Source organism: Leuresthes tenuis, unplaced genomic scaffold (genome assembly GCF_036924035.1).
Source record: "Leuresthes tenuis unplaced genomic scaffold, fLeuTen1.0.hap1 SCAF_6, whole genome shotgun sequence".
Lineage (NCBI taxonomy): Eukaryota > Metazoa > Chordata > Actinopteri > Atheriniformes > Atherinopsidae > Leuresthes > Leuresthes tenuis.
The window spans coordinates 10,939,016-10,966,528 of NW_027325360.1; the positions used below are offsets into that span (position 1 = coordinate 10,939,016).

The 27,513-nt window shown below is 42.5% G+C and overlaps 1 protein-coding gene across 1 annotated transcript; it reads left to right on the plus strand.

Annotated features, from left to right (window-relative positions):
- The first annotated feature begins 152 nt into the window (after positions 1-152).
- On the plus strand, positions 153-21,838 carry cspg4ba (chondroitin sulfate proteoglycan 4ba). The gene is made up of 10 exons (XM_072387542.1): positions 153-409; positions 4,161-4,324; positions 5,810-9,382; positions 9,764-10,237; positions 10,586-10,762; positions 14,678-14,876; positions 15,357-15,488; positions 17,151-17,323; positions 17,810-17,993; positions 18,123-21,838. Exons 1-10 carry the CDS (start codon positions 313-315, stop codon positions 20,177-20,179), a joined length of 7,230 nt encoding a protein of 2,409 aa, XP_072243643.1. The 5' UTR covers positions 153-312; the 3' UTR covers positions 20,180-21,838.
- The last annotated feature ends 5,675 nt before the right edge of the window (positions 21,839-27,513 follow it).

Consider the following 27,513-nt stretch of genomic DNA (forward strand, 5'->3'; position numbering starts at 1 on the left):
AGTTTCTAATTGAATACTTTATTTGCATATGATGCGTACTGAACAACCCGAACTATCCTACAGTGTCCCCCACATCCCTTCACCAGCTTTTATTCTGAAACTTTACATTTCAGCGCACGCTCTCGCGCGCACGAGGCGGAGTTTGGCCACGGTCCGCCGCGGAGCTTCATGAGCCCACATTCCTTTTCTCACCATTCGGGCGCTTTGCTGAGCCGCTGAACGTCACCGAAGCGTGAAGAAGTAAAGCATTGCTCTGTAAAAATGTAACTGAGCAGTCCGCTAAATGTAACCTTAACCACCGACACGAGAAAGATGGAGTCTGTTGTGAACAACACCGAGAAGAAGAAGAAGAAGTTGTGGCCCCGCGCTCTGCTTTGGTGGTCGCTCCTGGTCGACCTGGCGTCTGGAGGTAACGAGTCTCACTTTTCTGGACCTTTTTATTTGTTCAATAAAAACTAAGCTTAGATTGGTTTATTTATTGGAGCATTTGTTTCGACGTGCATGTATTTGGTTTATGCCCTTAAAAGGATGAACTTTGACGAGTTTTCCCTCAATAGGCTCATTTGAGATTGCCAGTTCAAAACTGTCACGAATGGTTTGAACAAACGAAAAGGAAACCCAAACGTGACCATGTACCTTCCTTTTATTCTTATTGTTATTGTTGTTAAGTGCAGGCTGCACAACTATTTCTGTAACATCTTGACTGGGTCTCCAACAACAGCCTCATGATCAGTTTACAGAAGGGTATTGAAGGATTTCTGCGCGTGCTGTTGACTGCTGTGGGTCTTTAAATGCTGACCTGAACAGGATTGAATGAAATGTGCGTGGGGGACACGCAGGTGGATGTCACGACTCCTTCCAGCAGCGGCTGACAGCCGTTTTATCCTGCAAAACAGCACGATTCTGTATGATTTTGCGTGCTAACAAAGATGATTACCTCGGTATTCATCTCGTATAAATGTTGCAGAGCATGCAGGGATGACCACAGTGCTCTCACCTTGTCATTTAGCAGAAATGAAGCTGTAATGCCCACTGTTCTGGAAGAGATGTCTGACATTAGTTCAGTTAAATGACTTTAAGAAAAATGGACAGTTGTTGTCTTGAGAGGTCTAAGAGGGAAGCATTTATTTTCTCACAAATGAACATTAGTTAAATTTTTATAGGTCTTCCTGATCTTGTCTGCTTGACTTGAGCCTGACCTTTGTCATCTAAAGCATCGACCCTGAGGAAGATCTGAAATTATGTGAATTAGCTTTACTTCCAGGCCTTTCGGATTTGGTCAATCCTTTGGATTCCCTTCACGTTATGAAACAAGCGTTTGCTTAAAACATCCACGTCTCAGGCTTGTGACAGTGTGTCAGCAGCAGATAGGCAGGACAGAAAAAACCAACAGGCACTTCAGTCAAGTTGCATCTCTGGTTTGTAGTATAAACTGAACTTACAGGCAGTGACAAGCACTGGTCTCGCTCCTCAAATTAAGTGTAAGCCGGTGTTCACTAAAAAGCTTGCAGGCTTTGTTGTTTAAGGAAAAGACTTGCTCCTGTTGACGTGCAGATTACAGGACAAGGTTGAAAACACCTCCTATCTTTCTGCTTTTGAAGGAAGGACGTTCAGGTGGGTATTGTTTTCTGACTGATCTGCAGTGCTCTTTCATTTACATACTCCCCAAAATGCTCGTGTTCAACACACAGTCGTGTCAAAAAGCTGAAGCAACAGCTTTCCTCTCCATATATTTGCATTTTTTTCCCTGTCTCCAAAATCAAGTTATCGAAAGGGAAGCTGTGAGGGGAAAGAACCATCCCTTTATAACGGAACGCGTTTGGTCATATGACTTGAACGTCATTGTGATCGTGACGCAAAAATACAATTAAGCATGCATGTCCGCCTTTGTGAATTTCAGGCAAAAAAAACCCCAAAACATTGCATTCCTCTTGACCAGTTTTTATTTCTTTTTCTCCAAAACGGCCCAGTGTTCGATACATACAACAAACCAGTCACATGAGTGAGCGTGGTGCTCAACTGAGGAAGGACAGTCACCCGGCGTTACTAATGTTGGATTTTGCATGCCTGTGGGCTGGTCACTTGTGTTTATTCCCAGATTTGTTTAACGGTCACTACATACATCTGAATGAGAATTCCAGCCGAACATAATGAAAATCCCGCATTGTTGCAAGTTTTTGTCCTTGTTAGGGGCGGTGGGACCCAGTGTTGCCTCGCAGCAGGAAGGCTGTAGCTTTGAACGTGCTGCTCCGCTGGGATCTTTCCATGTCAAGTTCACATTTTCTGCTTTCTCCGGGCGCTTCCACGCAGTCAAAAGACTGAATTAACCACTTTTGATGAATGTTGGGATTCTGCTGTGGTTGTCTCTGTGTTGCCCTTGTCATGTGACTGGCAGTCTGTCCCAGGGGCACCCTGCCTCTTAGTCAATGGCAGCTTGGATAGCCCCCCCCCCCCCCCCCCCCAAAAAAAAAAAAAAAATTGACACATTTGACATGTATGTTTGCTTTTCAGAATGATCTAGCCCAAAACGTGTATTTATCAACCATATTTAGGACCTATTTAAGCTCATATTTATACACATTTCAGTATACAACTTGGCATTTGGAAGTTAGAAGTAACTCTAATTTCTGCAGTAAAGCTGGATTAGATGAGGTATTGGAAAGGAAAGGATATAAGACATTTATTTCTGTTAAATTAATGTGTTTTGTGTCAAACATACGCGCAGAGAGCTGAAAGCACATTTTAAGAAGGGGACTGAGGATTAGAGGCTGCTCGGGTTGTCAATTGTCATAATATTTCGAGTGTGAATTTAAAAAAAGATTTGTCAGACCAGTGCTTTTCTACATCTGTTATAACAAATAGATGTAGAGATTGAGGTGATGCCAATGTCTGACAGGGATGTTTTAGGCAAATACCTTCATGTTACCTGTTGAAATATTTTTATTTAAAGATCATTCATGCACTTGAATGTTGTCATTATGTAACTAGAGATCTGATTTACAGGCTTTACTTGTTAACTGTATCAGCTCACTGCCCAACAAATTAGTGCATTTAACCCCTTTAAGAGTTAAAGCAGCACATGAACTCACATTAACTTCATCTAGCCTCCCCTGTGAGTCACTCTGACCCATTAGAAGCTTGCCCCCGGCTCATGAGCTACAAAAAAAAATAGAAATGTGGAAGGGGCGCGTTTCCTCATAGAGGCAAAGATGTTTGACCTTTTGATGATGTGTGGGGCTCTGGAGCTCGTTAAAAACTGGTGGTGAGAACGCTTCAGAGCACGTTTGTGCAGATTACAGGGTGATGTAAAATGGCGGGGAGGTGAGGTAGAAGAAACAGCTGGGTCCGTCCGCCACTGTGTTTCTGGAACATGAAGCCACAGACGATGTGGGGACGTCAGAGCCTTTCATGTTCAGGTTGACGGTTCCTGTCAGGGCGGGGCGGGCCCAAACATGTCTTTCTTCCTCCGAGCCACCTCCACATCCACTGCCTAAGTTTGTGTACTGCTATTATAGCATTAAAGTGAGATGCCTTTAAACGCCACATCATTGTTACAACTTTAGACAGTCCAAGAGCAACTTTCTCATAGAGCGGAGGACAGAGTGGAGGCTGGAACCTGCAATTCTGTCGCACCATACTGGCTCGAGTTCTGTTTTATCCTGAAGGTGCTTATTGTTCTATATGTAAATCTCTAAAAACGGTACTCTTGTTGAATTATTATGGTTGAAAATGTAAACACGACCAGGCCCACCTGGAAGGCTCATCTGAGCAGACCCAAAGACTCTTAAAAGCAATCTTTTCAATCGAGTGAGGTATAATTTTTGCACAATGTGTTTGTTATAAAGCTTCCTGGGTATCTGTGTGCTCTCCACTTACATTTATTACTGCTTTACTTTCAAAAAGCAACTGGATGATGATAATTAGCCTGGTTTTCCTATCTAAATGTCACATGTTCGGCTATATTAAGACCACAACGCTTGACTTGACTTGCTCTGTGTTTGCTGTTGTTACTGCGACTCAACTTAGTGTTTCAATTCTCTCTTGAATGTGAAGTAGGCTGAAAAAAAAAGTCAGTGAAGAGCAAATTTGCACTCCAGTCCAATGTTATTTACTTTTTTTTTTTTTTTTAAATCTCTCCCTCTTTAATGTCTCTCACACAGCTTCCTTCTATGGTGATGGCTTTGTACAGCTCAAGGCAACAGAGTCGTCCGACCATAATGTGCTCCGCATCCGCTTCCGAACCTCCAGCTCCAACAGCCTGCTTTTTCTCGCCGCTGGCCAGCCCAACTACCTCCTAATAGAGTTCTCTGCTGGTCGCCTGCAGGTGGGTGCGTCCATATCTGCTCTGCGTTAGCATATGTGTTCATGCATATGTGTTCATGCATATGTGAGGGCAGAAATGCATGCATGCATGTACACACTCTAAACACACACATCTTTGTGCTGAACTACATGCACATGCACAGCAGTGCAAGCTGCGGCTCGGTCTCTGTTGACAGCGTCAGTCTGTCGACACAAGCAGACACGTGTGGTGTGAGTGTTAACTCAACTGTAGTCTCTTCTAGTCATGTACACTAAAGGATCATAGTCAGATATTTTTTTATTTCATTTACTCAAATGAGGATTTGATCTACAAGAGATAATTAATTCCAGTGAAATTAGTATTAGATTTCAATATATATATATATATATCTGTTTTCTACCCTCAGATTTAATGATAAACTGTATTTATTTTGGTCACCATTATAAAATGTACAATATAAGATGAAGTCTTAACAAGCCTTGGGTAAGGGTAAGAATATTTGCAGCCTAGATTCTGCCTTATAAAAGCAGCCCAGGAGGTCCTGAGATATACTTGATGCTTGAGAAAATCCTACGCTGATATTTATGGTAGATTTTCACTGCTGGGTAAAAATGAATCACACTGACAAATGTGTTGAATTGTTGCACTTCAGTGAACACAAGACGTGATCTGTGCTTCCCTGCTCTTCAAAGTGACTCTGGTCACAGTTTTTTTTTTTTTTTTGGAAAGCTATGGGTCTCATTCGGTGTGAGTCAGACGTGAGCTTTGCTCCCTGAAAATCCATGCATGTTCAGCTCAGCAGCAAGCCTTGACAAGCACGTCATCTAAATACAGCATTAGCCTGAGATAATGGCGCTATGCTCTGTGGACGTAGCCAAAGGCAAAGCGATAATAGTGCTCTTCCTGCTCTAAATCGCAGACAAAGCTCATTATTATGACAACAGGTGACATCATAAGCAGTCTGAATCCTGTGTTTCTTTTCCCAGGTGCTCGTTCTCGTTATCTTTTTAATCTTTTTCCATTCAGTGGTAAATAAGTTTGGACCCATTTGGTAGCAGCTGCCCTGCTCTCTCATGCAAAGAAACTACATCTCTTAAGACTTTACAACAGCTCTGCTCCCATGCAGTTTTAGTTCATGAATTTGAGGCAAACCTTTTGAATGCTGGTGCATAACTATGGAGGACTGACACTGTCCTAATCCCACATAGATACACAAATATTCCACTGGCTAAATAAATAAGGTTATATCATAATAAATGGCACTAGAATCAAATAACACAACTTAATGTGAAATAAAGACATTTTTCTGCTGTAATTTTAAACTGCATTCGGTTAAGCTTGTGGAATCACAGCTGCTGATAACTGCCATATTTAATGTGGTAAATTTGAAAAAGAAGAAGAAATCATTGATAAACTTGGATATTCGCTGATATATTTTGTGCTTTAACTTCATCCTTGTGGTACAAAGTACATTTTCTGATACGTGTCTTTCATTGCCTGTCCTAGGTGAAAATGGACCTTGGCTCAGGGGAGCAGGTGTTAGAATCAGAACAAGGCGTCCAGCTCAACGATCTGGCCTGGCACTCTGTGGAAGTCCGCCATGAGCAGCTCAGTTTCACTCTCACTGTTGACAAAAGCTCACACACGAGTGTAAAGATGCCAGGTCCTCATCGCAAACTCAACATCATAGATGGTGTGTACGTCGGAGGCTCAGGGGGCTTGGACAGACTTTATCTGCCAAGAGATCTGACTGGCTTCCGAGGCTGCATGGAGGAGGTGTTCTTCAATCAACACGACTTGCTGTCATCACTCAGGCCATACAATGGACTCAAAAGCGTCCACGAAGTCTCCTTAGGTTGCAGTCCGCAGTTCTTTGCCACCGAGGAAGACCCTACGAGCTTCTTCAGCTCCAAGGCTTATATTTCTTTTCCAACTTGGAAAGCTCAACAAACTGCTACGTTTGAGTGTTTTCTCCACACTTCAGCTAAAGAGGGAATTATCCTGTACAATTCAGCCAGAGAGGGGGATTTTGTGGCTCTGGAGATTCAGGACGGTTTTCCAGTTGCTATTGTTGGAAAAAGTGGAGCCAAAACCGAACTGCGGTCTCTCAAGTTCATCAATGACAGGAAATGGCATTCTATCAAGTTGCTTTTCAGTTCCAAAAGCCTTGAGCTAACTGTCGATGGAGAGATGCTGAAAAGCAGCATTAGCTCTCGTTCGAAGGGCCTTCAGCTTAAAGGCTACATTTTTGTTGGAGGTATCGATGATAGCACTAGATCAGAAGTCAGAAAGGTGGGTCTGGTCTCTGTGTCGGGAAAGCGTGTCAGAGGAGGTTCCTTCAAAGGATGTTTAAAGAACATTCAAGTAAACAAAGTTAAAATGGGTCTCTCTAATGCTGTAGTCACAAAAGATATCTCAGTTGGCTGTGAGCCGGAGAAACCACCAGAGCTACCAAGCCCTCCGAGTCCTACAAGTAACCCAGGACCCCTTTTCCAGTGGGTAACCCCAACACCATACCTCCACATGTCCACTCTCGCAGCTGGCTTGGACCAAAGGTATGGCTCGAATTTTGTGCAGTTCAAAAACCTGGTTGTCCAGGAGGGAGGCCGAGCATCTCTTGAGGCCAGACACATCAAAGTTTTTTTGGATTTCAAAAAGCTTGGCATTCGACAGTCTCAAATCGTGTTCCGAATTCAAGAGCAACCAGTCAGAGGTCAGATAAGGCTCGATGTGGACCAGGACCAAGAGGAGAACACCTTCAGCATGCTGGATCTTTGGCATGGGAGAGTGATGTATGTCCACGGAGGCTCTGAGGAACCAGATGACTTCTTCATGTTTTCAATTTTTTCTAGCAGTCGAAAGCAAGTTCCTGATTATCTGAAAGGCAGCAAGGTGTACCGCTACAACATAACTGTGACACCCACCAATGACGCACCTGAACTGAGCCTTCCTGAAGGAAATCTCTTCGTTCTGTTGGAGAACTCTAAGAAACACCTCACTTCAGATGTTCTGAAAACCACAGACATAGACAGCAACTACAGCGACCTTGTCTTCTCTGTGCTTGGGAATCTGAATGCCGATGCAGGGTATCTGGAAATAGAGAGCAACCCTGGCAAGGCAGTGAATACATTCTCATACGGAGATTTGGATGAAATGAAGGTGTACTATGTTCACACAGGGGTGAGAAACTCAAGGATAGTTCTCAGAGTTAGCGATGGGGAGAAGGTCAGCAACACTGTGGTTCTAAGGGTAATGGCTGTAGCTCTAGAGTATAAGATCGCTAACAATACCGGGCTTGCGATTGTTCAAGGAGAGAGGGCTATAATTGGTTCAAGGCATTTGGCTGTGCAAACTAATGCTATTAAACAGGCCGTAGACGTTCGGTATGACATTATTGAGCCCCCGCAGTTTGGGGAACTCCAGAGACTCCACTCAAGTGGTGAATGGAGGCACACTGAGTCGTTTTCACAGAGACTTGTAGAAAAAGAGCGTCTTCGGTATATTAGCACCTTCCAAGACATCCAAACGACCAATGTCACGGATTACTTCAAGTGCAAAGTCACCGTGGCTGCAAGGGCAACCACTGAAATCGTTTTCCCAATCACAGTTAAGTGGGTGAAGTACCACCTGGTGAGGAATTTTATGATGGACCTCGATAAAGTTAGAAAAGCAACTTTGAGCTCCGAGTATCTTCTTGCCGCAGCTGAAGGAGTGGCCCTCTCAGAGGATGACCTTTATTTTCGGGTTCTCACTATACCAAAGAAAGGGAAGCTCCTGCTGGACAACGCGGTCTTGGCGAAGAACTCAACCTTCAGCCAGAGAGATCTTACAGATCAGAAAGTTCATTATGAGCTGGTTGACAGACCTTATCAGGATACAACCGACAGGTTCAAATTTCAGCTGGCTTCCAAACATGCTCAGTCGGAACATTTTGATTTCCGGTTTTCCATCAAAGCGGACGTCAATAGTGTGTTTATGAGAAACGAAGGGCTCTCCCTTCAGGAGGGTGAGAGTAAACTTATCACAAAAGATGAGTTGTTTGCAGAGACTCTGAGTACAAAAGACATGTTCTACACAGTCATAAACAGCCCAAAACATGGAAAGCTTGCCCGCATTACTCAGTCTAATTCCAGTGCTAGCTATGACAACATCTTAACCTTTAGTAATCGGGATATACTGGAGGAACGGTTAATGTACATCCACGACGACGGTGAAACCACTCAAGATGATTTTACTTTCATAGCCTCGACCAGCCAAGGGTTCAAATCTTCCATCGAAGAGGATAAAATGGGCTCCAAAGAGGGAACGTTCAACATATCTATTCAGCTACTGAATGACCAAAAGCCCATTCGAGTCATAGATAAAGTTTTCCATGTAGTAAGGAATGGACAGAAATTGCTCACTATAGAAGATTTGCGATATCATGATGCCGACTCCGACTATGATGATGATCAGCTTCTTTACACTCGACATGGAATCCTAATGGGAGACCTCGTGCTGGTCAATGACACCTCTCATCGGCTGTTTCAGTTTCAACAGAGGGATTTGGAGGAAAAACGCGTGCTGTTCATTCACAAAGGTGTTAACACTGGCAGGTTTGTGCTCTTCGTCTCAGATGGACAACATTTTGTTTCGAGCCTTTTAGACATCAGTGCACATGACCCTTTCTTGAAGGTTGCCAATAACACTGGCCTGTTGGTTCAGAAGGGACGATCAGTGACCTTTTCCACCAGCAATTTCAGTGTCGTGTCAAATTTGGACATCAGAGATGACCAGGAAGTCATTCTCAAGTTGAATGGGGCTCCCAAGTATGGGGGTCTTTATCGTGATGAGGCACAGGTGGAGGCATTCACTCTCTCTGACTTAAAGGGGGGACTAATCTCCTACAGGCACAGTGACAGTAATCATCTGGCAGACTATTTCAACATAACAGTGAAAGCTAAAGGTCTTCAACTGGCAGAGAAAGTCAACGTGAAGGTTTACCTGGAGAGTCACCAGAGGCCACCCATTGTGCAGCATAAAGACACTTTACTGGTGGAGGAGGGAAAACCAGTAAAGATTGATGAAACTAAACTAGAGGTGAGCGTTTCACGGAGGTGGAATTTCCAAGTTATCAACAGTACATTTCTTTTGTTAAGTGCATTAAGAAAACCATCATGAAAGTATTAATTGACGTCATTAAGTTAATTTTGTTTTTTTTTTCTGAATTTTTGGAAACAATTCAGATTTAAGGCTTTGCCTTTTGGGATAAGTGTTGATTATTAAAATAGTTAAGATGAAAAAGTAGCACATTTAATATTTGCTATCTTGACTGATTTAGCATAGAAACTGAACGCTGCCTAGTTTTTCGTTTCCACAGTGATTTTGAGTTACAATGTGAATCCAAAGTAAAGAAATAAACCTTTGTGACACATGTGACATTTCAAATGTAACCACTGGATGTTTTTCTGATTGCTACAGGTCACCCATGAGGACAACCTGCCATCTGAGATTGTGTTTGCAGTCAAGGTCGCCCCATCTCATGGCTTTCTCCGGCTATTTGTCGAAGCAGAGGAGCGCTACATCGGAACCAAACAGTCCCCTGTCAAGACATTTACTCAAGGTGACATTAACAGCGGGAACATCCAGTACGTGCAGGTGGAGCCGAACGAGGTCAATGACATCTTCGCTCTCGATGCCACCAACGGGGTCACTGACGTTAGCGACATTAGGATGTCTGTTGACATCATCCCCCTACTCATCCCTCTTCAGGTTTCTAATTTCTCTCTGAACGAGGGCGCCTCCAAAGCACTGACACAGGACGTGCTCAAAGTCACAAACCGACACTTTTCTGGTATCAACTTCTTTTATAATTTGACTGAACCTCCGCAGCACGGTCATATCGAGCACTCTCGACATCCTGGTGTGCCCATTACCACTTTCACCAGGAGGCAGGTGAGATATTCCCACAGACGCTCTTAAAGTTGCCAAAGCAATAGACAGGTGCAGTAGTTATTTTCATCATTTAGCACTTTCACCATGCAGGCTGAGTTTTATCCTTATCCGTGGGCATGTTTACAATATTTATAAGCTAACACTCTTAATTAGATTAGCACATTACCAGAAAAGAAAAAGAGCATCGTCCTTGCTTGACCTGCTTTATATGTCATCTTGCCCCAACTGGAATATTTAAACAACTTCATATGTCACATCAAGTGTCACTATATATTAAATCTGTGGAGAGTTTTCAGTGACCCTTTAGTAGTTCCAGTCTTCCTGATGTTGTGTGTAATCTTTTACCAGGTGGAACATGAATTTATTTACTACGTCCACGACAGCAGTGAATCCCTAGCCGACAATTTCACTGTGGTGGCCAATGACACAGGCCTGAGGAAGCAGAGTGCCGCCCGGACGGCGTACATCGAGGTTACAGCTGTCAATGATGAGCCTCCTGTTATTACCGCCAACCGGGTCCTCAGGGTAAGTCTGCAATGCAGCTCTATATTTGAACTCTGGAGACTTTTTTTAACCAGGAGAATCTGGCACTCAAGCTGACTGAGGGCAGTGTTGCAAGTTGCCTGGCTGAGTGAGGGAACTATGTTTGCTATGTGGAAGGTCCAGGGGGACCGGCAGCACAGAGCAGACTCTGACATATGTTTGGAGGTACCCAGGCCTTTTTCTGAGAGTGTGTTACTTTGCTAGGTGTTAGAGCCCCAAAACATGTAACTACTATTTTAATTTTGTGCAGCTGAACGGAAAGGTTTGAAGGATTCTCGTGAATTTAAGACTTTAAATCAGAAGCAGATTAATGTGCAGGCACACCAGAGATAATATGGCAGGGACATATTTACTGAAAGGGACTTTAATCCATTCCAGTGCATCTGAGTGTTTAGGGGGATGATGCCATGGTCTGAAAATAGCAAATTGTGACTCCATACTGAAGTCTCAGTTCAGTCAGGTTTTACTCTACTGGAAATCTCTCTTTACCAGTGATGGAGTGCATGATATAAACACATTTACTGAGCGTCCAGATCATTATTGCTGAGCACTTTACATGCCAATGTTGGACAGGCTGCTTAAAATAATAATAAATTAAGATCTCTATATATCCATCTCTCCAGGTACAACTACACCACGTATCTTGACTTCTTTATCCAGACTGAGTCTGTTGGTCATTTACAACTCTCTTTTAATATCTGTTGAGCTATAGGTCTATATGTTTTTAATTCTAACAATGATAATTTGACATTACATCATGCTGTTCGAGGCATTTGGTGGAAGAAGAGGATTTTAAAAAGAAATGGTTCGTCAGTGGCCACCAGGTGGCACTCTGCCACTGCTCATCTCTGAACCTGATGATGGAATCATGTTTTTCCTTTGAGAAATTTGTAGCTAAGTTTGTTTTGATTTTTTTTTTCTTATAATATTCTAAAAAGAAAGGTCACCTTTCTCATTTTCAGTTGTGCCCTGTGGATTATCTGCGTAAGTTATCAGAGCAACTCGGCACTAATTTAAGGAAAGGCACCAGTAAAAGATGAACAAGTTTGCCCCAAAGAACGCAAACTGTGTCAACAGACAAATTTAGCATCAACAGGTGGTTTTGTCCTTTTCTAATCTGAAAGAAGTTGAAGCCTCTTTGAGCAGCTTCACCTGCACTCACTGCTTGATTTGAGAATTTATCTCACATGAGCTTGTGATGGTGGCTATCAAACTGGGACACAAGCCCCGCTGGAGATGTGGGTGACCAAAGAAAAAATATAGAATCATCCATCCATTCATTTTCTATACCCGCTGAATCCATGTCAGGGTTGTGGGGGGGCCTGGGGGAGTATTCCAGCTGCTATCAGGGTGAAAGGCAGGGTACACTTCGGACGAATCACAGTCCATCACAGAGCCAGAGAGGAGACAAATAAAGTTATAATAAACCAATGAACTTGAGTCAGCTGGTGCTGTTGGGTAGACTTTCTTATCAAGTAAGTACAACTTTTATCTGCTAAAAGAATTTGGAGCTCAACTTCTTTATTGCAAAAGAAGTAAGGACACAGTCAACGTGTGATTTATTAAGAATTTAAAGATAATTAAGATAAAGATCACTGAAACACAGACTCATGTGAATGTACAAAAATGGATTAAAAGTCTTAGTGTTGCGCTGCTCTTTGTTCGAATTTAACATCCACAATAGATTTCCTGCTGCCTTTGAGGAACTTGTCTTGGCTTTAATACGCTTTTTATGCAAATTGATCTCTTGCATATCTTTGCTTTACATCTTGTGAGTCATGCTGTTTATCAGTCCTGCTGTGACTTCCTGTGAAATGGGCGTTATTGAAGTTGTAGTCATCTCCCACCAGAAAAAAACACGTGTTCTCGTGGAGGAAGGTGTCCTGCGGCGGGGCTGGTGTGACAAGTATGGTAACCTTTACAAGAAGCAGTCCCTCGGGCCTTTCGTTCCAGTAGGGAACATTTAAAACAAAGTGTGTCTCTTTTTTCCATGTCTCTCTCTTCTTTTCTTTTTTTTTTTTTACACCCACTTCCTCGCACCCTCTCAACCTCATTGCCATTTCGCACGTTAACCAAACCTTCAGAGCAATGCCTGCAAAGGAAAGTTTCCAAAAAAGCTTGCTGCTACGATGCACATTAAACAGAGTAAAACATGTTTAAACTGATTTCCTAAGGAGGTTACAGTTAAAAACATCTAATTCGTTCAAAATCTAAGGCAAAATTTACAGACTGAATTGTACAAAGAAGAAAAAAAGGAGCTTTATTCTTACAACCTTTAGTAAACTTTCAGAGTACGAGGCAGCTGTTTAGAGGAGCCCAGGCTTCATTTAATCATCATTTAAATGAGGCTGAAGGAGTCTGAAACCCTGCTTACGTTTTACTGACAAATGTTCTAGAGTTAATTTATTTAAGTTAAGTATTTGTCAGTGCTTACAAATTAGTTAACTGGATTGGTTTTAAATAAAACTTTATAGATAATATAGACAAGATTAGCAACTAGGGGGCGGCAAACGGTTCTTATTCTGGTTTGTTTAGTAGAGACAAGCTCCTAAGCAGGAATAACAGTAAGTCAGTTATGTTTATAAACTGCCAGAAATATTTATTTATTTATCATTTAGTTCTCTGAGGAGATTATGGCCCTTTGCCGAGAGCAGAAGACCAGGCCAGTAAAAGAGTGGACCAGGGTTCTGGGAGTCCCAAAGGCAGCAGTATTTGATCCTGTGTCATATGACTTTACTTTGTAAGCAATTACTCACTTGAAAACGTCTAAATATTTGTTGGCAACAACAGAGCCGGGGGTCTGGTCATTTCTCAGCATAATCAAACGGTGTAATCGCCTTCAGCCTCTGTTCAACACTGAGTTAGCTGTGACTTGTGTCCTGTAATATCTGATAAAGTGTCCTTTACAATCTGCTTTGTCTTGTGACTTCCAGCTGCAGTTTTATCCCCTGGATGCATGCGCACCAGCAACGTTTCTAAGCAACAAATCCATTTATTTCAAGAGATGAATAGGAATAAACATTAAAGGGAATTCCTTTTAGGGGCTTCGGTTTTAAGGTCCTGATACCTTGTCAGCTTGCACACCGACACAAGTGAAAAGAGCACAGCCATTGTTCTATGCTAAATAACACCTGAGCCTCCCTTTTAATTACATCAGCTGCTACTATTTGAATACCAGCTCCTCTGGTCTAGAGTTTAGAGGCTCATTCTTTGTTGTCAGGTATCTGCATGGTTGAGTGCTTTTGTGCTCTGTGTGCCAATGAGCTTCACTGTTACTTTATGTTAGCTTGAGGCTTTTCAGTGTACATGGAAGCCTCACCAACACTCTGCAGTACTTTTAGCTCTGTTTACAGTCTGCACGGCTATATTTAGTGCTGAGGCGTCCTTGATTTAAGCAGTGTTCGAGGGACTTTTTTGCCTTAGGTTGTTGTCCTACTGTGTACCTGTGCTGTGAGTTAAGGACTGATTTAATAGTTATTCTGCTTCAGTGACGTGATGTACAGTGACAGATGACAGCATCCGGGCTTCACTCTATGAGATGATGAGTGACAAGGTTATATCAGCCGTATATATTTTGTATTAAAGTCCTACAGAGAGTAGGTTAGCATTACTTACCTCCTGCCAAGTGTATTTCATTCATTAAAAAATCAATTAGGTCAACTGTTTCTTCCAGATTTTGCATGTTTTTCTGTGAGAACTCTCCAGAATTGGAAATTCGCTCTATCTAAATATAGCAGTATTACGTTTCATATATCAGAAGAAAAGTCAAGCATGGACGCACTTTTGGCGCCAACATCAAGAGCCCTGTCAAACGAATCTTCCCACGCAACTTGTGATCTGTATCGTCATTTAGATTACAGATGGCGCCTCTTTTGTCCTTGTCTGTTGTTTGTCCAGGTTTGGGTGTCCTCAGTTACAGAAATCAGGCAGCAAGATCTCAGAGCACAGGACCTGGATACACACCCGGATGAGCTTCACTTCATGGTGACCCCACCCAGCAATGGTCACCTGGCCCTGAAGAGTGCCCCCATGAAGGCAGTGCTCAACTTCACCCAGGCCCACATAGACAAGGGTCAGCTGCTGTTTGTTCACAAAGGTAATGCTGGAGAAACTGCTTTAATAGCTGAATTGAAAACCTACTTGGTAGCCTGAGAATGGATGCATTACGATAAAATATGTGTCAGCATTTGAGGGCGACCCAGATGGTGTTTCTGCTTACTGTTATGATTCCTATCTTCTCTCTTTCTTTGTCTTTTGCCACCAGGAAAGGTTGTGATAATAGTGAGCTAGAGACTCCACCCAGTATGTTGAAGAATGTCTTTTTCTTTTTTTGTTCTCTGGCATACTGTGCACACACCTACAGTAATGCACTGAGCGTTCCCTTAAAGATTCACAATAAAGAGGTTCGGAATGCTGGTCAGGTTCCTTTTAATAAGGGTTTTATTAAAAAAAAACCAGGGCCAGCTTATTTTTCAAGTGAAAACTTGACTTGCAGAACTAAAATGCAGTTATATGGCAGCCTTTACCTTCAGAGACGTTTTTGACAGTTTAACCGATTGATACATCTCGTTTCCAGGTGCCATGGCTGGTGGATTCAACTTCCAAGTCAATGATGGTGTGAACTTCACCCCCAGACAGATCTTCAGCATTACCGCCAAAGCTTTAGTTCTCAGTTTGGAGAAAAACCATCCACTCAAGGTGTTTCCAGGTACATTTTGTTCTCTGGCGAGATCAACAAATCTACAGCGTGCTTTTCTGTGCCTGGATTTGTCCTCCTCACCCAGCTTTGGCACAGGCCCCAAATATCTAATTCTGTTTTTAGATTAAGTTAAGGGATTTCCTAGAACATTTGAGCACTGCATCTTTAGGAAATGCAATTAGAGGCTGTGTTAGGTTTTAGATTTGGTGGTTAATAATTTGATCCCCATGTCAGTTCAGTGTTTGTGGGTCTTACTCTGAGTAAACTGTAGTGTATGACAGCATGGCTTACCTCTGTTTTTAATATTTATTCAGCATCTGTGGCACTCTGTGGCACAGAGGGAACAGCCGTGTCAGACCTTGGTTGCACAGATATCTGTAAGCAGAATCAGTTTATTGTTAGATTTCATCTTTGCGTTTGATATGTCAACAATGAGACTAAATCGAGACTTTTATCAGACTTACTCTCACTAATTTGTCTTCTTTTACTATTATTACCCATAACCAAGGTGTTGCCTTCCTCTCTGTAAGAGCCCAGTTAAAAGGAAGTGGAAGGATATTTTTTTAAGTTATAGCAGACTCCTAAACTACTACGACACCACCCAGGATTCCTTTTCTTAAATAATTCAGTGCCTTTCCAACACTTTAAATCAGTTCGGCCCTAATGTTTTTAGATTTGTTACTTTTAACATTCAGGAGCTAAAAATAGGCTGACTGGGTGTCGTCTGTGGCTGCACATTTCAAGGTTTCCAGTGATTTTCAGTTGTCTGCTGTTTCAATTAGAAGTAATATTGTAAGGGGCCGCAAACAGCCAGCTGGCACGCTCTGCTGTGCTTCCCTGCCACAGGGTGAGTGGGTACTTGAAAAACTGTGCCTCTGTCTGTCTCAGGCGGCCCTTTTTGTGCTTTGTGCCAGGCAGAGCCGAGGGAGAGGGTGGGATGGGAGCTACAGTGACAATGAGACGTTTTGATGGACTAAAGGGGCGGGGGGCATGAAACACTCTCACAGAGTGGAAGGAAGACCAATGTGTTTCCTTTTCCTCATAAACACCTAAAGTTGTCCGGGTGTTTTCTTTAAAACAGGTTCTAAGTGGGTGGATATGCCTCATTAAGCTTTCAGTGTTTACCTGAAGTCATACTTGGTCACTGTCGTGTGCTTGTACTGTGATATGGTCACATGATGGCGGGTGTCCTGCTTACAAGTGATGCATGAATTAGTCTTCTCTTTCTTTCATCGCCCACCATCATTCGTCAGTTGTCTTTTGCCTCACATTCACAGTGGCAGCAGGACTGGAAGTCTATGTAGCTCATCTCTGCAAAAAGAAAATGGTCTCAGTAGTAACTCATCATCATGTTTCTGTCTTACATTTTTCCCATGTGGAAGGTTTGTTCCTGCAGTTGGACAGAGCTGTTAAACGGTCTGTGATGTCTGCGATGCAGATTTAATTTGACACATCAAAAGGTTCTCGTCAGTCTTTACCAGACCTTGTTTTGTATAGTTTGGAGTCAAACCAATGTGAAACACTTACAGAGGGAGGAACTCTCAAGATCTGATGGGGCTTTATAAAAGCTTTAACAGCGTGACATCAGCTCCATGGTGTACTAAACCAAAATGAAAATGTTTTGTTTTGCATTTGTTGATTTATGTCTAATCGTTTCTTATTTTTCTCCAGGCTCCTCAAGACCTCTCACAAATGAGCATTTACAAGCAATGACCAATGACATCAGCAACACCTCAAAACGCATCATCACATTCAGCGTGATGCGCCATCCCAAACTGGGGCGCCTGGTGACGCGGCAGCCTGATAATTCCACGGTGGACATCTCCACTTTCACGCAAGATATGGTGAGTAAAGAGCTGAGGGTCACATCAGCATGTGTCTCACATTTTAGAGAAGTGCATCATTGAAACAGGTTTCAAGGGATGTGAAGTAGACCAAAAATAGATAAATATCTAAATAAATATATGAAGTTCCTCCATTCATGTGGAGAGTTGCGAGATTTCCACTGTATTGAATGAATAATACATGTCCTGCATCCTTGTTGAAGATATTGACTTGGTGCTTCCAGAGCTGAATGGACCATGTAGCACTTTTAGGTAATCAATTATTTCTGATGGATTTTTATGACAGTCAAAGCTGTGGCGCTCGTCCTGTATTTACTGCTTAGCTGAGCAGCTTTAAATTATTGATTACATCTTGTGCTTCCTAAAGTAGCGTCTTTCAGGCTGATGTGGAATTTCTGTTAGGATTTCTGTTGACGCAACTTTGTCAATGTAAATGTAATTGGGATTGTGGCTTGCCTGAGAAATTGGAGTGTTTCTGTCCCACAGGTGGACAGGAAAGAGGTTGTGTACATCCAAACCCCCATTGAGTCGGTGGGCTGGGAAGCCATGGACTCTCTGACCTTCTCTGTAGCATCTCCCCCTGCTTCTTTGGACAGTCAGATCTTCAGGATAGACATCTCCTATGAGAATACAGGAGCCGAACACAACACAGTCCTCCTCGCAAACGCAGGTAGAAACAATTTCCTGCAGCTGTGGAAGCAGCCTTGTGTAAAAATAAAGCCTCGCAAATACATTAAAAAATAAATATGTACGTTGCAACCAACACCGATAGGTTAACTTGTTGTTTGCTGGCAAATAGGTGTCGAGGTGACCGAAGGGGAGAGTGTCGTCATTGACGAGTCCAAGCTGGATGCCTCGAACCTGATGTCCAGGCTGCCGACGCCCCAGCGGAGCTCCCATGAGGTGTGGTTTCAGGTGACGTCTCTGCCTCAGCATGGCGTCATCGTGGTGGGTGAGAGAAACCTGACCATGGACAAACCCAACTTCTCCCAGTTCATTGTTAACAAATATGGCATCACCTACAAACATGACAACTCCGAGACAACTAGCGATTCTTTTGTGTTTAGTGCATGGCTAAATCCTAAAGGCAGAACTGCACAACGCCCCCAAGATGAGAGGGATGTTGTTGTGGAACATTTTAACATTACAGTCATAGCTGTGAATGACCAGCCACCTCTGCTGAAAACCAAAGCCCCCAGTCTGAAGGTGGTACAAGGAGACAGAGTAGCCCTCGGGCCTGAGCATCTCAAAGTTCAAGACTTGGACGATCCTCCTGAGGATATTAAATTCTCTGTAATTAGTAAGCCCAGCAATGGTTACCTAGCTCTTGAAAGAAGTCTGAATGAGTCTGTAATGGCCTTCACTCAAGCTCAAATCAACAACAGAAGTATCTATTTTATCCACGATGGAAGCTCTGCATCAGGGGTGTTTTACTTCAGTGTCACTGATGGCCACCATAAACCAATATATAAACTCTTTAACCTAGATGTGACAGAAATCACCATTTCTCTGGTAAATTATACTGGATTGTCACTGCAGCAAGGCAAGACCTCAGTACCTCTGACGCAGGAGAACCTTGCTGCTGAGACCAATGGGAAAAATGCCACCATTTACTACCTGGTTACAAAGCCTCCTTCGTTTGGAAAAATTCTGAAGGGCAACCACGAGGTTACACAGTTCAAACAGGAGGATTTGCAGGCTGAAAGTTTGTCCTACCATATGACCTCCCTTTCCTCCTCAGAGGACCGCTTTGAGTTCACCGCTTTCACATCAGAAGCTAATCTGACCAACCAAGTGCTTAACATAACTGTCAGACCTTTGATCCTGCTTGGCGAAGGTTTGAGGATTCCCAATGGGATTACTGTCAAACTCAACTCTGGCTTTTTTGATGTCTCTGAACTGGCTAACATAAGCGGCAGTGATCCTGTCTTCGAAATCATATCCCATCCCAAGTATGGGAAGGTAGTTCAGACAAAACCAAAAATGTCCAGGAGAGCTGTACCCGCTGAGTCCTTCACCTTTCAGGAAGTGATGCTGGAGAAAGTAGCCTTAGAGCTAAATGCCAACATGACTGGAGTGGAGGAGCTAAGTGACTCGCTGGTATATGAGCTGAAAGCAGCTAACGTTCAACCTGCTAAAGGGGAGTTCCACTTTACAGTTGTGCCCTATGATCCGGCACTTTTCCCAACCACAAAGAGTTCTGTCCCCACCACTTCAGCGGTTCCTCAGACGTCAGTCAAGACTTCCAGAAATGGAACTTCTTCTCAGTTCCATCCTACAGTTCTCCTCTCCACTCAGCAGCCAAGCAAAAACCAGCAAAAATTTAAGGGGCGCAACCGCTGGGGGAACTCAAACAGAACCAGCCTTTTCGGAACAACTCTTGCCAAACCATCCCAAACTGAGGAGTTCCCCTTTAGTAACACACCAGTGCGCGTGGAGTCCTACCCTCAAAAAACCTCCAATCCTCTGCTGGTTATCTTACCACTGCTGGCCCTTCTCTTGCTTATAATCATCTTTGTGGTCCTTGTCGTCTTTCTTCGACACCACAGGCAAAGGAAGCAGAGCACTGCAGCACCACAGGAGCCTCCCTCCTTAAATCCCCCAAACAGTCACTCTTACAATGTCCAAGCCCAGAGGAGCACAACAGTTCCCACGGTAACTGTCACGCCTTTAAAACCCACCTGTTCTGCTAGCCCCGTTATTGATCGGCTGCTTGCATCAAATCGAGGCTCACCTTACAACACCGTCGACTCAGAGTTACTCGTGAGTTCTTGGAGTAATGGTTCCCCTGCAGTTTCTTCCCAAATTATTAGAACTGCCACTCCCACTCTGCAGAAGAACCAGTACTGGGTATGATGGTCCAAAGCCGAGCTGTTGCTAGAAAATCTGGAGAATATCGTTCCAGGATTTTCAGATTTGAAATGCGTTGATTAATTTAAGATGGTACTAATATTTCTTAACTGTTGAGGAAGGCAGTTGATAAAGTAAAAAGATGGAAGATGTCACTCCTTGCGATAACACATTTTCATCTGCTACTGCACATTTCTGGAGCTTTTTGGCCTCTTTTAGCCTTTTTACTTCTGTTACACACAGCTCTGTTGTTCAGCTCCATCGCTTCATTTCCAGACTTCTGCTGGCAGCAGTTGCACAAAACCCCAGAATCTTGTAACATCACAGGTGCAATGGTTCCTGTTGTGGAATGACTGATTGACTGAGCGAAACATTTACTGAGATGAAGAGCTGGTGGAGCCTAATACTGAGCTAAAAGCTCACCGTATGGCCAGAGACTCGAGTGTGGTAAACATCGCTAAAGGGAACTAACACTGCATGTCAACACTCTGCGCTTGTTTCAAAGTCTTCTTGTGGGCAAAATTACAAATGCAATTTTAAGGACAGACGAAGAGGAAAATAACTATCCTTAAAGGTTTTCAGTACATTAACGGAAATTTGTAGAGTTATGTTTCCTTTCAGCTGCACAGTCTGCTGAAATGCTGCTTCACAATCCTAAACCAAGGAAGTCGTCATGGCAGAAATTCTACATCATGTTTGTGATCAGTGGCCAACGGTCCTCGTGCATGTTAAAGTTTCAGAGTCAAACATGATGCAAATACAGCTGAAAAACTGTGAATTACCAAGACTGACCGTGGCACAAAGATTCATTGGTTAAACATTTCAATTGATCGTGCAGATTTTATATTGTTTGTATGTATTATACTGTATATTTACCTTTGTAAACTCAGGTATTCTATTAACTCCAGCTTCATGTTGCCTTTATTAAAGGTTGCATGTCCTGTCAGTAATCAAGGTTTCATGTCGTCTCACACATGCCTCCCAGCATGTCTTCATTGTGAAACGGCAGATTTTGTACCTCTAATCAAACCACTGTTTTCTTTGGTTGAAATCATAGCGATTTAAACGTAAGCATGTTAACGATGTTTCCATTTTAGTCGCAGCAGCGTTTTTTTTGTAGTTCAAGGAAGCATGTTGGCACTGATTTATTCTGAAATATCCTGCAGATCACTGTATTTTACCCAAATTTGCTTCAGTAAATGAATGAAAATTCAAGCGTGAGGATCTGCAACTGGACGTGGCTTTCTAAGGTGGGGGCATTATCCTGTATGTGCGTCAACTGAATAAGAATACTCCTTTTTAGATTTGTCAAAACTACTGAAAAGTCTGTCCAGGACAAACGTGGAGAAGCTTTCGTTGAAAGGAGTGCAGTTATTTATGTTATTTATCAAAGATGAGCCTGTGTAACATGTGTTCTCATATGACTGACTGTGTGTACTGTAGGCTAACACTGCTGTAAATGTGCAGCACTGCTGTGACAGGCTCCGAGGAGCTGTGGGAGATGACGAAAAAACACTGTAAACTTCTAAGTCCTGAGATCGTTTTGTACTGAAGGGAATCGTCTACCCAGTGTATTCCACTATCATCTAATTGGTGTAACTTAATATGTAACAGAAGTGTCAAATTTATTTATACCATATTTTTAATAAACCACTTTGAAATGTTCACTGTCCCTTTCTGTTACCAGAGAACTCGCACTTACAGTCCTTGTTGACATCATTTTGGCTCAAATGATCGTCTCCACCTCATCAGGTGATGTGCTGTTGCCGAAGCAAATGTCTTCTAACAAATCTCCTTTGAGATAGCCACATGGTGAACATGTAATGTGATTTAGGGAAAGCACAAAGGTCTTTTTCTGCAGCTTCACTACTGAGTCAATCCACTCTGCTGATGATGTCATGTGAAGAAAGCATTTACTTGTTTTCTCTCAAATCCTATCGACATCACAGGTTATACGTACGAGGACAGCGGTGAGCGGCCGGTTCAGGACTCGTACACGATCAGCGTCGGTGTGCAGGATGGTCATGTTGATGGTAAATGAGCTGAGAGAAAGTGGTGAGCAGTGTCACAACTTAGCAGCAAACGTGGCACAATGATCTCAGCAAGCAGGAGCATTTCAATGCTTCCAATATTCTAGGCAAACGAGCTCTGCGGTGATGTAAGCGGACGAATTCTGTTTGATTTGCAGCGTCTGCTGGTTTGATGAGCGTCATCTGATATGACGAGATGGAGTTCCGCAGTTTGGCCTGGAAATACTTGGCTACATAAGAACATATTTCCAGGTCCGTTTCATAATGGATGTGGGACTAAAGTGCGGACCACCGGCTTTAAGTTGAAGGTATTCGCTTCCAAATCAATGGAAGGGTTTAGGAGTTCCAGCTGTGTGGCGTTTAGGACCTTTCCAAACAAACGGTGGAAAAGAATCCTTTTCAGATGATGACTTCTTGAGGTCTGGAAGCCATGAACATCATCAAAGAATGGATTTCCTTCTTTGTGGTTTTGGGGTCCTTCTGCATTTTAGTTGTGTCTTCAGAAAGTAAACTCCAGCTCCGTCAGGCTAAGATGAAGACGACCCGTAGATCCAGATTTTAGGAGATTTACAACACTAGCTATTCCTCACCTAAAACAGCTTGATTTGCACAACTTTTTATCACGTTTTGCGCTTCAGTTGGCCAGCAAAAAATATATTTGGCTTTCTGGAAAGTGAACGGAAGGCTTTGCATTCCCGGGTTTTTCCTAGTGGCTCCGTTCGGTCGTAATTTGGTGCAGAAGGGCTGTAATTCAGCTGCTAGTGTCAGCATGTGAACAATGACAGGCATAACTTTGGCACTAGATGAGAATACTGGGTTAGACCAAGAGAAAAATGAAGTTTTATGTATAGAGCGCCAACAATCCTGACAAATGTGTCGGGAAGTATCTGTGATCGAGTGGCACACAGACCGACACCCTTTAGCCATGCCTCCTGCATTGCTCGCAGTGTCACCGGGTTTGAGATAAGAGTGTGTAAGCATGCTCTGTGGCTGCATATTGTGCGGGTATGTTTCATGTTGTCAGGCGACTCTGAATCAGCTCCAATCCTGGACTGATAAGTGCAGCAGCACTGATGACGTAAGCCTGCAGCTCACATTTTATCAGTTTAAACTTTAACATAACTATGATAGGTATGTAAACACGGTGGGTCCAGCTGATTTCATAAGCTATTATTCCATAGTTTTACCACATGGGTGAATTCATTACAATACTTATTTCACAGCCTTTTTCCCAATTTCTTTTTTGACGCTGTAAAGAATGCAAATAAAAACAGAAGTGTGGCGATTTTCAAATCAGTTAAACCCAATATTTGATTGAAAATGGTTTAAAAGACATTTTCTTAAAGAAATGCATTTGGATTTTATGCTGGTGACATGTTTCAGCTGGTTAGGAAACTGTCACTAAATGCTGGCCTGTGAGATTAGTCACTGTCACACATCTGTTCAGTCACAGTTTCTGCTTTTGCGCCCTGGTTTCTGTGTGAGGAAAATAAGCCATGGATGTAGGCAGAATAAAGGCTTTTTTCATTCTCAGGTCATAGTTTTCTACAGCAGTAGGCATCCTTTCACTTGGGTTTAAATTTCTCAGTTTTTCCTCAGTTTCAACATTTGACGTGTTGTATATTTTCTAACATACAGCTTGTGCTTCGTGTACACGTCATGTCCAACATCATTCGATCATTTACAAACCCTGAGTGGTTTATACTTGCATGAATGAAAGTCAATTATATTGTCAAAAAGGGGAAACTATTTCAGAGAAAATGCTGACTGGATGTTGTGCAGACTCAAAGTAGGAATGTCTGGTAGGAAGTGGTCACATGTTCCGCACTCAGTGCAGTCGGAGCGTAAATAATCATTACGTTAGCTGCTTGCAATGTTGGTGACAAAAGTTCATGAGTCCATCCTTCCAATTGCAACACTAAGACTTAAAAGTGAGCTAATCCAGGTTAGAATACAGCGAATATACCACAGAACTCTATGAAGCAAGACCCAGAGAGTTTGGTGGATTCTAGCCCTCTGATATTAGATCTAACTGTAATCACTGTAATTCAAGGTTTGGAAAATTGTGGGGCTGAGGGTTAAAGAACAATGGCACCCTGTAAGACGAGGCCGAGAGAGACAATGCCGTCTTGGCTCATTCGGTTTAACAAGGTTCCACATAGACAAACCCAGCTGGCTAATTAAGTCACTTCCACCTCCAGTTGGATCTTACAAAGACAATGTTTCGGTTCTAAAATGACTTAATTTTCTCTTTATGGTAACTGCTGCAACAATAACCCTGCCAGTGCTCTAAAAAGGCATCAAAGTGTCATTTAGTTTCTTCATAAAAGCTAATCAAGGCATGCAAAATACTGCAAAGGGTTTCAGAATCTAACATGCCGGTGCTGAAATCCACCATGGCTGCCTCTAAGGAGGAAGCCCTGTCATACAAATAATGGAGTGAAAGTAAAACAAAAAGATCTTGCTGCACCTCAGCCATGTGGTCTTTTCCTAATCTGGAACTAAACTGGGTTCTTGTACGTATTTTCTCTGCTGGGAAAAGATTGCTGATTGATTCATTTTACAGGCTTCTTTCTGCTTTTTGGCACAGAACAAAGATTTATCAGGAAAAGCTGATAAATCTTTTGGGATGGTTTTGCAAATGAAAGAAAAAGCACATTCTTGGGTTGTCATAGAGGACGTAATAATTGCTCCGTTGTAAATTTTAAGACAGTAATTTGTAAAACACACGCCCACTTTGGATCTAAACTCTGTTTCTTTTTTAAGTTTTATGACTTGTTGGCATCGCCCTGTGTCGGAGGAACAAGTCCCTTTTATTGTTTTGCTTATCACATTTTTTACATTTCAGTCACTGCTGAGAACTGTAGAAAACTGTAGAACTGGATGACCACAATGCAGGAGGCAGGCAAAAGGAAACGAATAATCGTATTTACTAAATCAGAGTAAGTACAGAGTCCGAAAACAAAGCAAAGCAAAGCATGGTAGACTTTGATTTTGAAGAAACAAGAAAATGCATGAAGAAATAACAAAACATAAGGACAGAATAATGACAAAAGAAGCCCTGCTTCAAGTTCCAAAACACAAAATCCAAATAGCTTGTAGAACAGGAGCATGCAAATGAACAGCTACTAACACAAAGCAATGACAATCTGGAGGAGAACGTCAGAAACGGGGGAGTAAATGTATAGTGAGCAAATGACTATGACTGGGTGAGTATTACGGGAGCAGAACATTTCACTCATCAACTAAACACAAAGCAGCTGAGAGGGAAGCAAACGTGGGAAGAAATACAAACATTGCAGAAGGAAGAACTAGTTTCAAAATGACACAGGCAGTAAAGCCAATAAACACCTGATTTATGGGGTCTAAAAGACAAAGTAGGACAAAAATGAGGAACATGAAAACACACAACAAAAACCCATTATGCACGACAGTGTTCACGATTGAGCTTCAACAGCAATTTTGTCCTATGGGTTACAAATCCATACTATTCATACATAAACCCCACATCCCGAAAAAAGCTGGGACAATGTGCAAAATGTGAATCATTGAACAGAATTCAATGATTTGGCAATCTCATCAACAAAATGTTTTATTCACCATGAAACAATAATGTCACACATTTTACTATTCCATTAAAAAGGAATTGCTTAACCTCGGCCCATCTTTACCCCTGAGAGACTCTGCCTCTCTAAGGTGCACTCTTTATACCCAATCAGGACCTGGCCTGTTGCCAATTCACCAAAGTAATTGCGGTAATTGTTCCTCCGGCTGTCTCTTTTTAGTACCACTTACTTTTCCAGCCTTTTGTTGGCCCTGTCCCAACATCATCATTATTCATTATCATACAGTATCAAAAGAACATAGGTGAGATGATGCGATGTGAAAAGGAACTTGAGCCAAAATAAAGGCGTCTCTTTGACGATCACGTGGATTTCTTTTGAACACTCATTCCTTCAGCTCAAACTGAATTTTAGACATTCCTCTCCATGATCGGTGAATCTGTGATGCGAGAGCTTCTGAGGAACAAAGGCGTACGATCAGAGGTGTGTCTGCGGTAACTCAGGAGAGGTCGGACCACCGGCAGTGCACGCGAGCTGCTGTTTAATGACGATGGTCAAAAGAGGTCTGTGGGTGGTAGTGGACAAAGAGCGAGTTTAGCTGATAAGCAATCTGTGTGTGCTTCTGCTAAAAAGGCTGAGTGAGCTTTGTTATGTTGTGCCAGTACAAGTAAGTGATAAAACTCTGAAACTAGTAACTTCTTGATGAACTTGCCTTCATTGACCCTTTAATGTCCGCATAAGGAATGCAGCAGAACGATGTTTCTTTGATGTTTTTTCTTTTTCATTCCCTTGAGGCAACAATAAGAATATTTAGTCCTTTCAGCAAATAGTTGAGCTGATGAAATGAACATATAACATCACATCATATCCTATATTTTAGCATTATATATCTTAACCAAGTGATTGAGGCAGTTCACGTGCGTTTTACATCCAAAAATACTAGATAACATACAGTAAACTCACTAAAAGCTATGCTCTATTAAATGGTAGAGCAGGACATTAAGGTTTAAGAGGAGAATTTTAAAGTTTATATGGTCAATCTCAGCAAAGACAGACATGCTCGTTGTGTACTCGTATCATAAGGAATGATAAAAAATGGATCCTCAGCCTGAACTCTTTTTTTTTCCTTTTTGGAAGTTGACTGTGAAAAATTCAAAGAATGCCTGCAGAAATCACAACAAACAATCAGATTTTACAGCTGTGATAAGTGAGCAACCAATCCACCATCTAAGAAATAATCTTTAAAACGGAAATATAAAAAAGCAAGTTTGTGGTTGATGGATTGAAATTGCTCCACCACTGACAAAATCATTGTGCGTGCAGGGAAGTGGCCCACTCCCTAGATGTTCTCACTTGTTTATTGTAATTAGAGCTATAAATGAAGCTCTCTGATGGGGGATGGGAGAATGCACACTGGCCCACAACCACGAAAAAAAAATGCATGTTGTGTGTGTATCTTGGAGAGCAGCCAGAGAGGTGGGGGTGGGAGGGCAGTCAGCGTTTTTCAGACAACATGAATGAGGCCCCACCGGAGTGAGCTTCCTGTGTGAGGGCTATAAAAACAAAACCGGGGCTAAAGAATGCAGAGTGCTCCCACATTCCTGAACATTCTACCAGGTACGGGACGCATAGCATGTCCTCCACTCTTTCCTTGAAAAAGAAATGGGAAAATGCACTGACGTAGATATATTTTCGGGGTCAAAGTAGTACAAGTATTTAAATTGTCCATGAGTAAAGACTGACAGCA

Excerpts from the sequence above, each read along its gene's own strand:
- cspg4ba (XM_072387542.1), top strand. The coding sequence starts at position 313 with ATGGAGTCTGTTGTGAACAACACCGAGAAGAAGAAGAAGAAGTTGTGG. Across the intron at positions 14,877-15,356 it reads GCTGCTGTTTGTTCACAAAG|GTGCCATGGCTGGTGGATTC; the intron begins GTAATGCTGGAG and ends TCTCGTTTCCAG. Across the intron at positions 17,994-18,122 it reads AGTCCTCCTCGCAAACGCAG|GTGTCGAGGTGACCGAAGGG; the intron begins GTAGAAACAATT and ends GCTGGCAAATAG.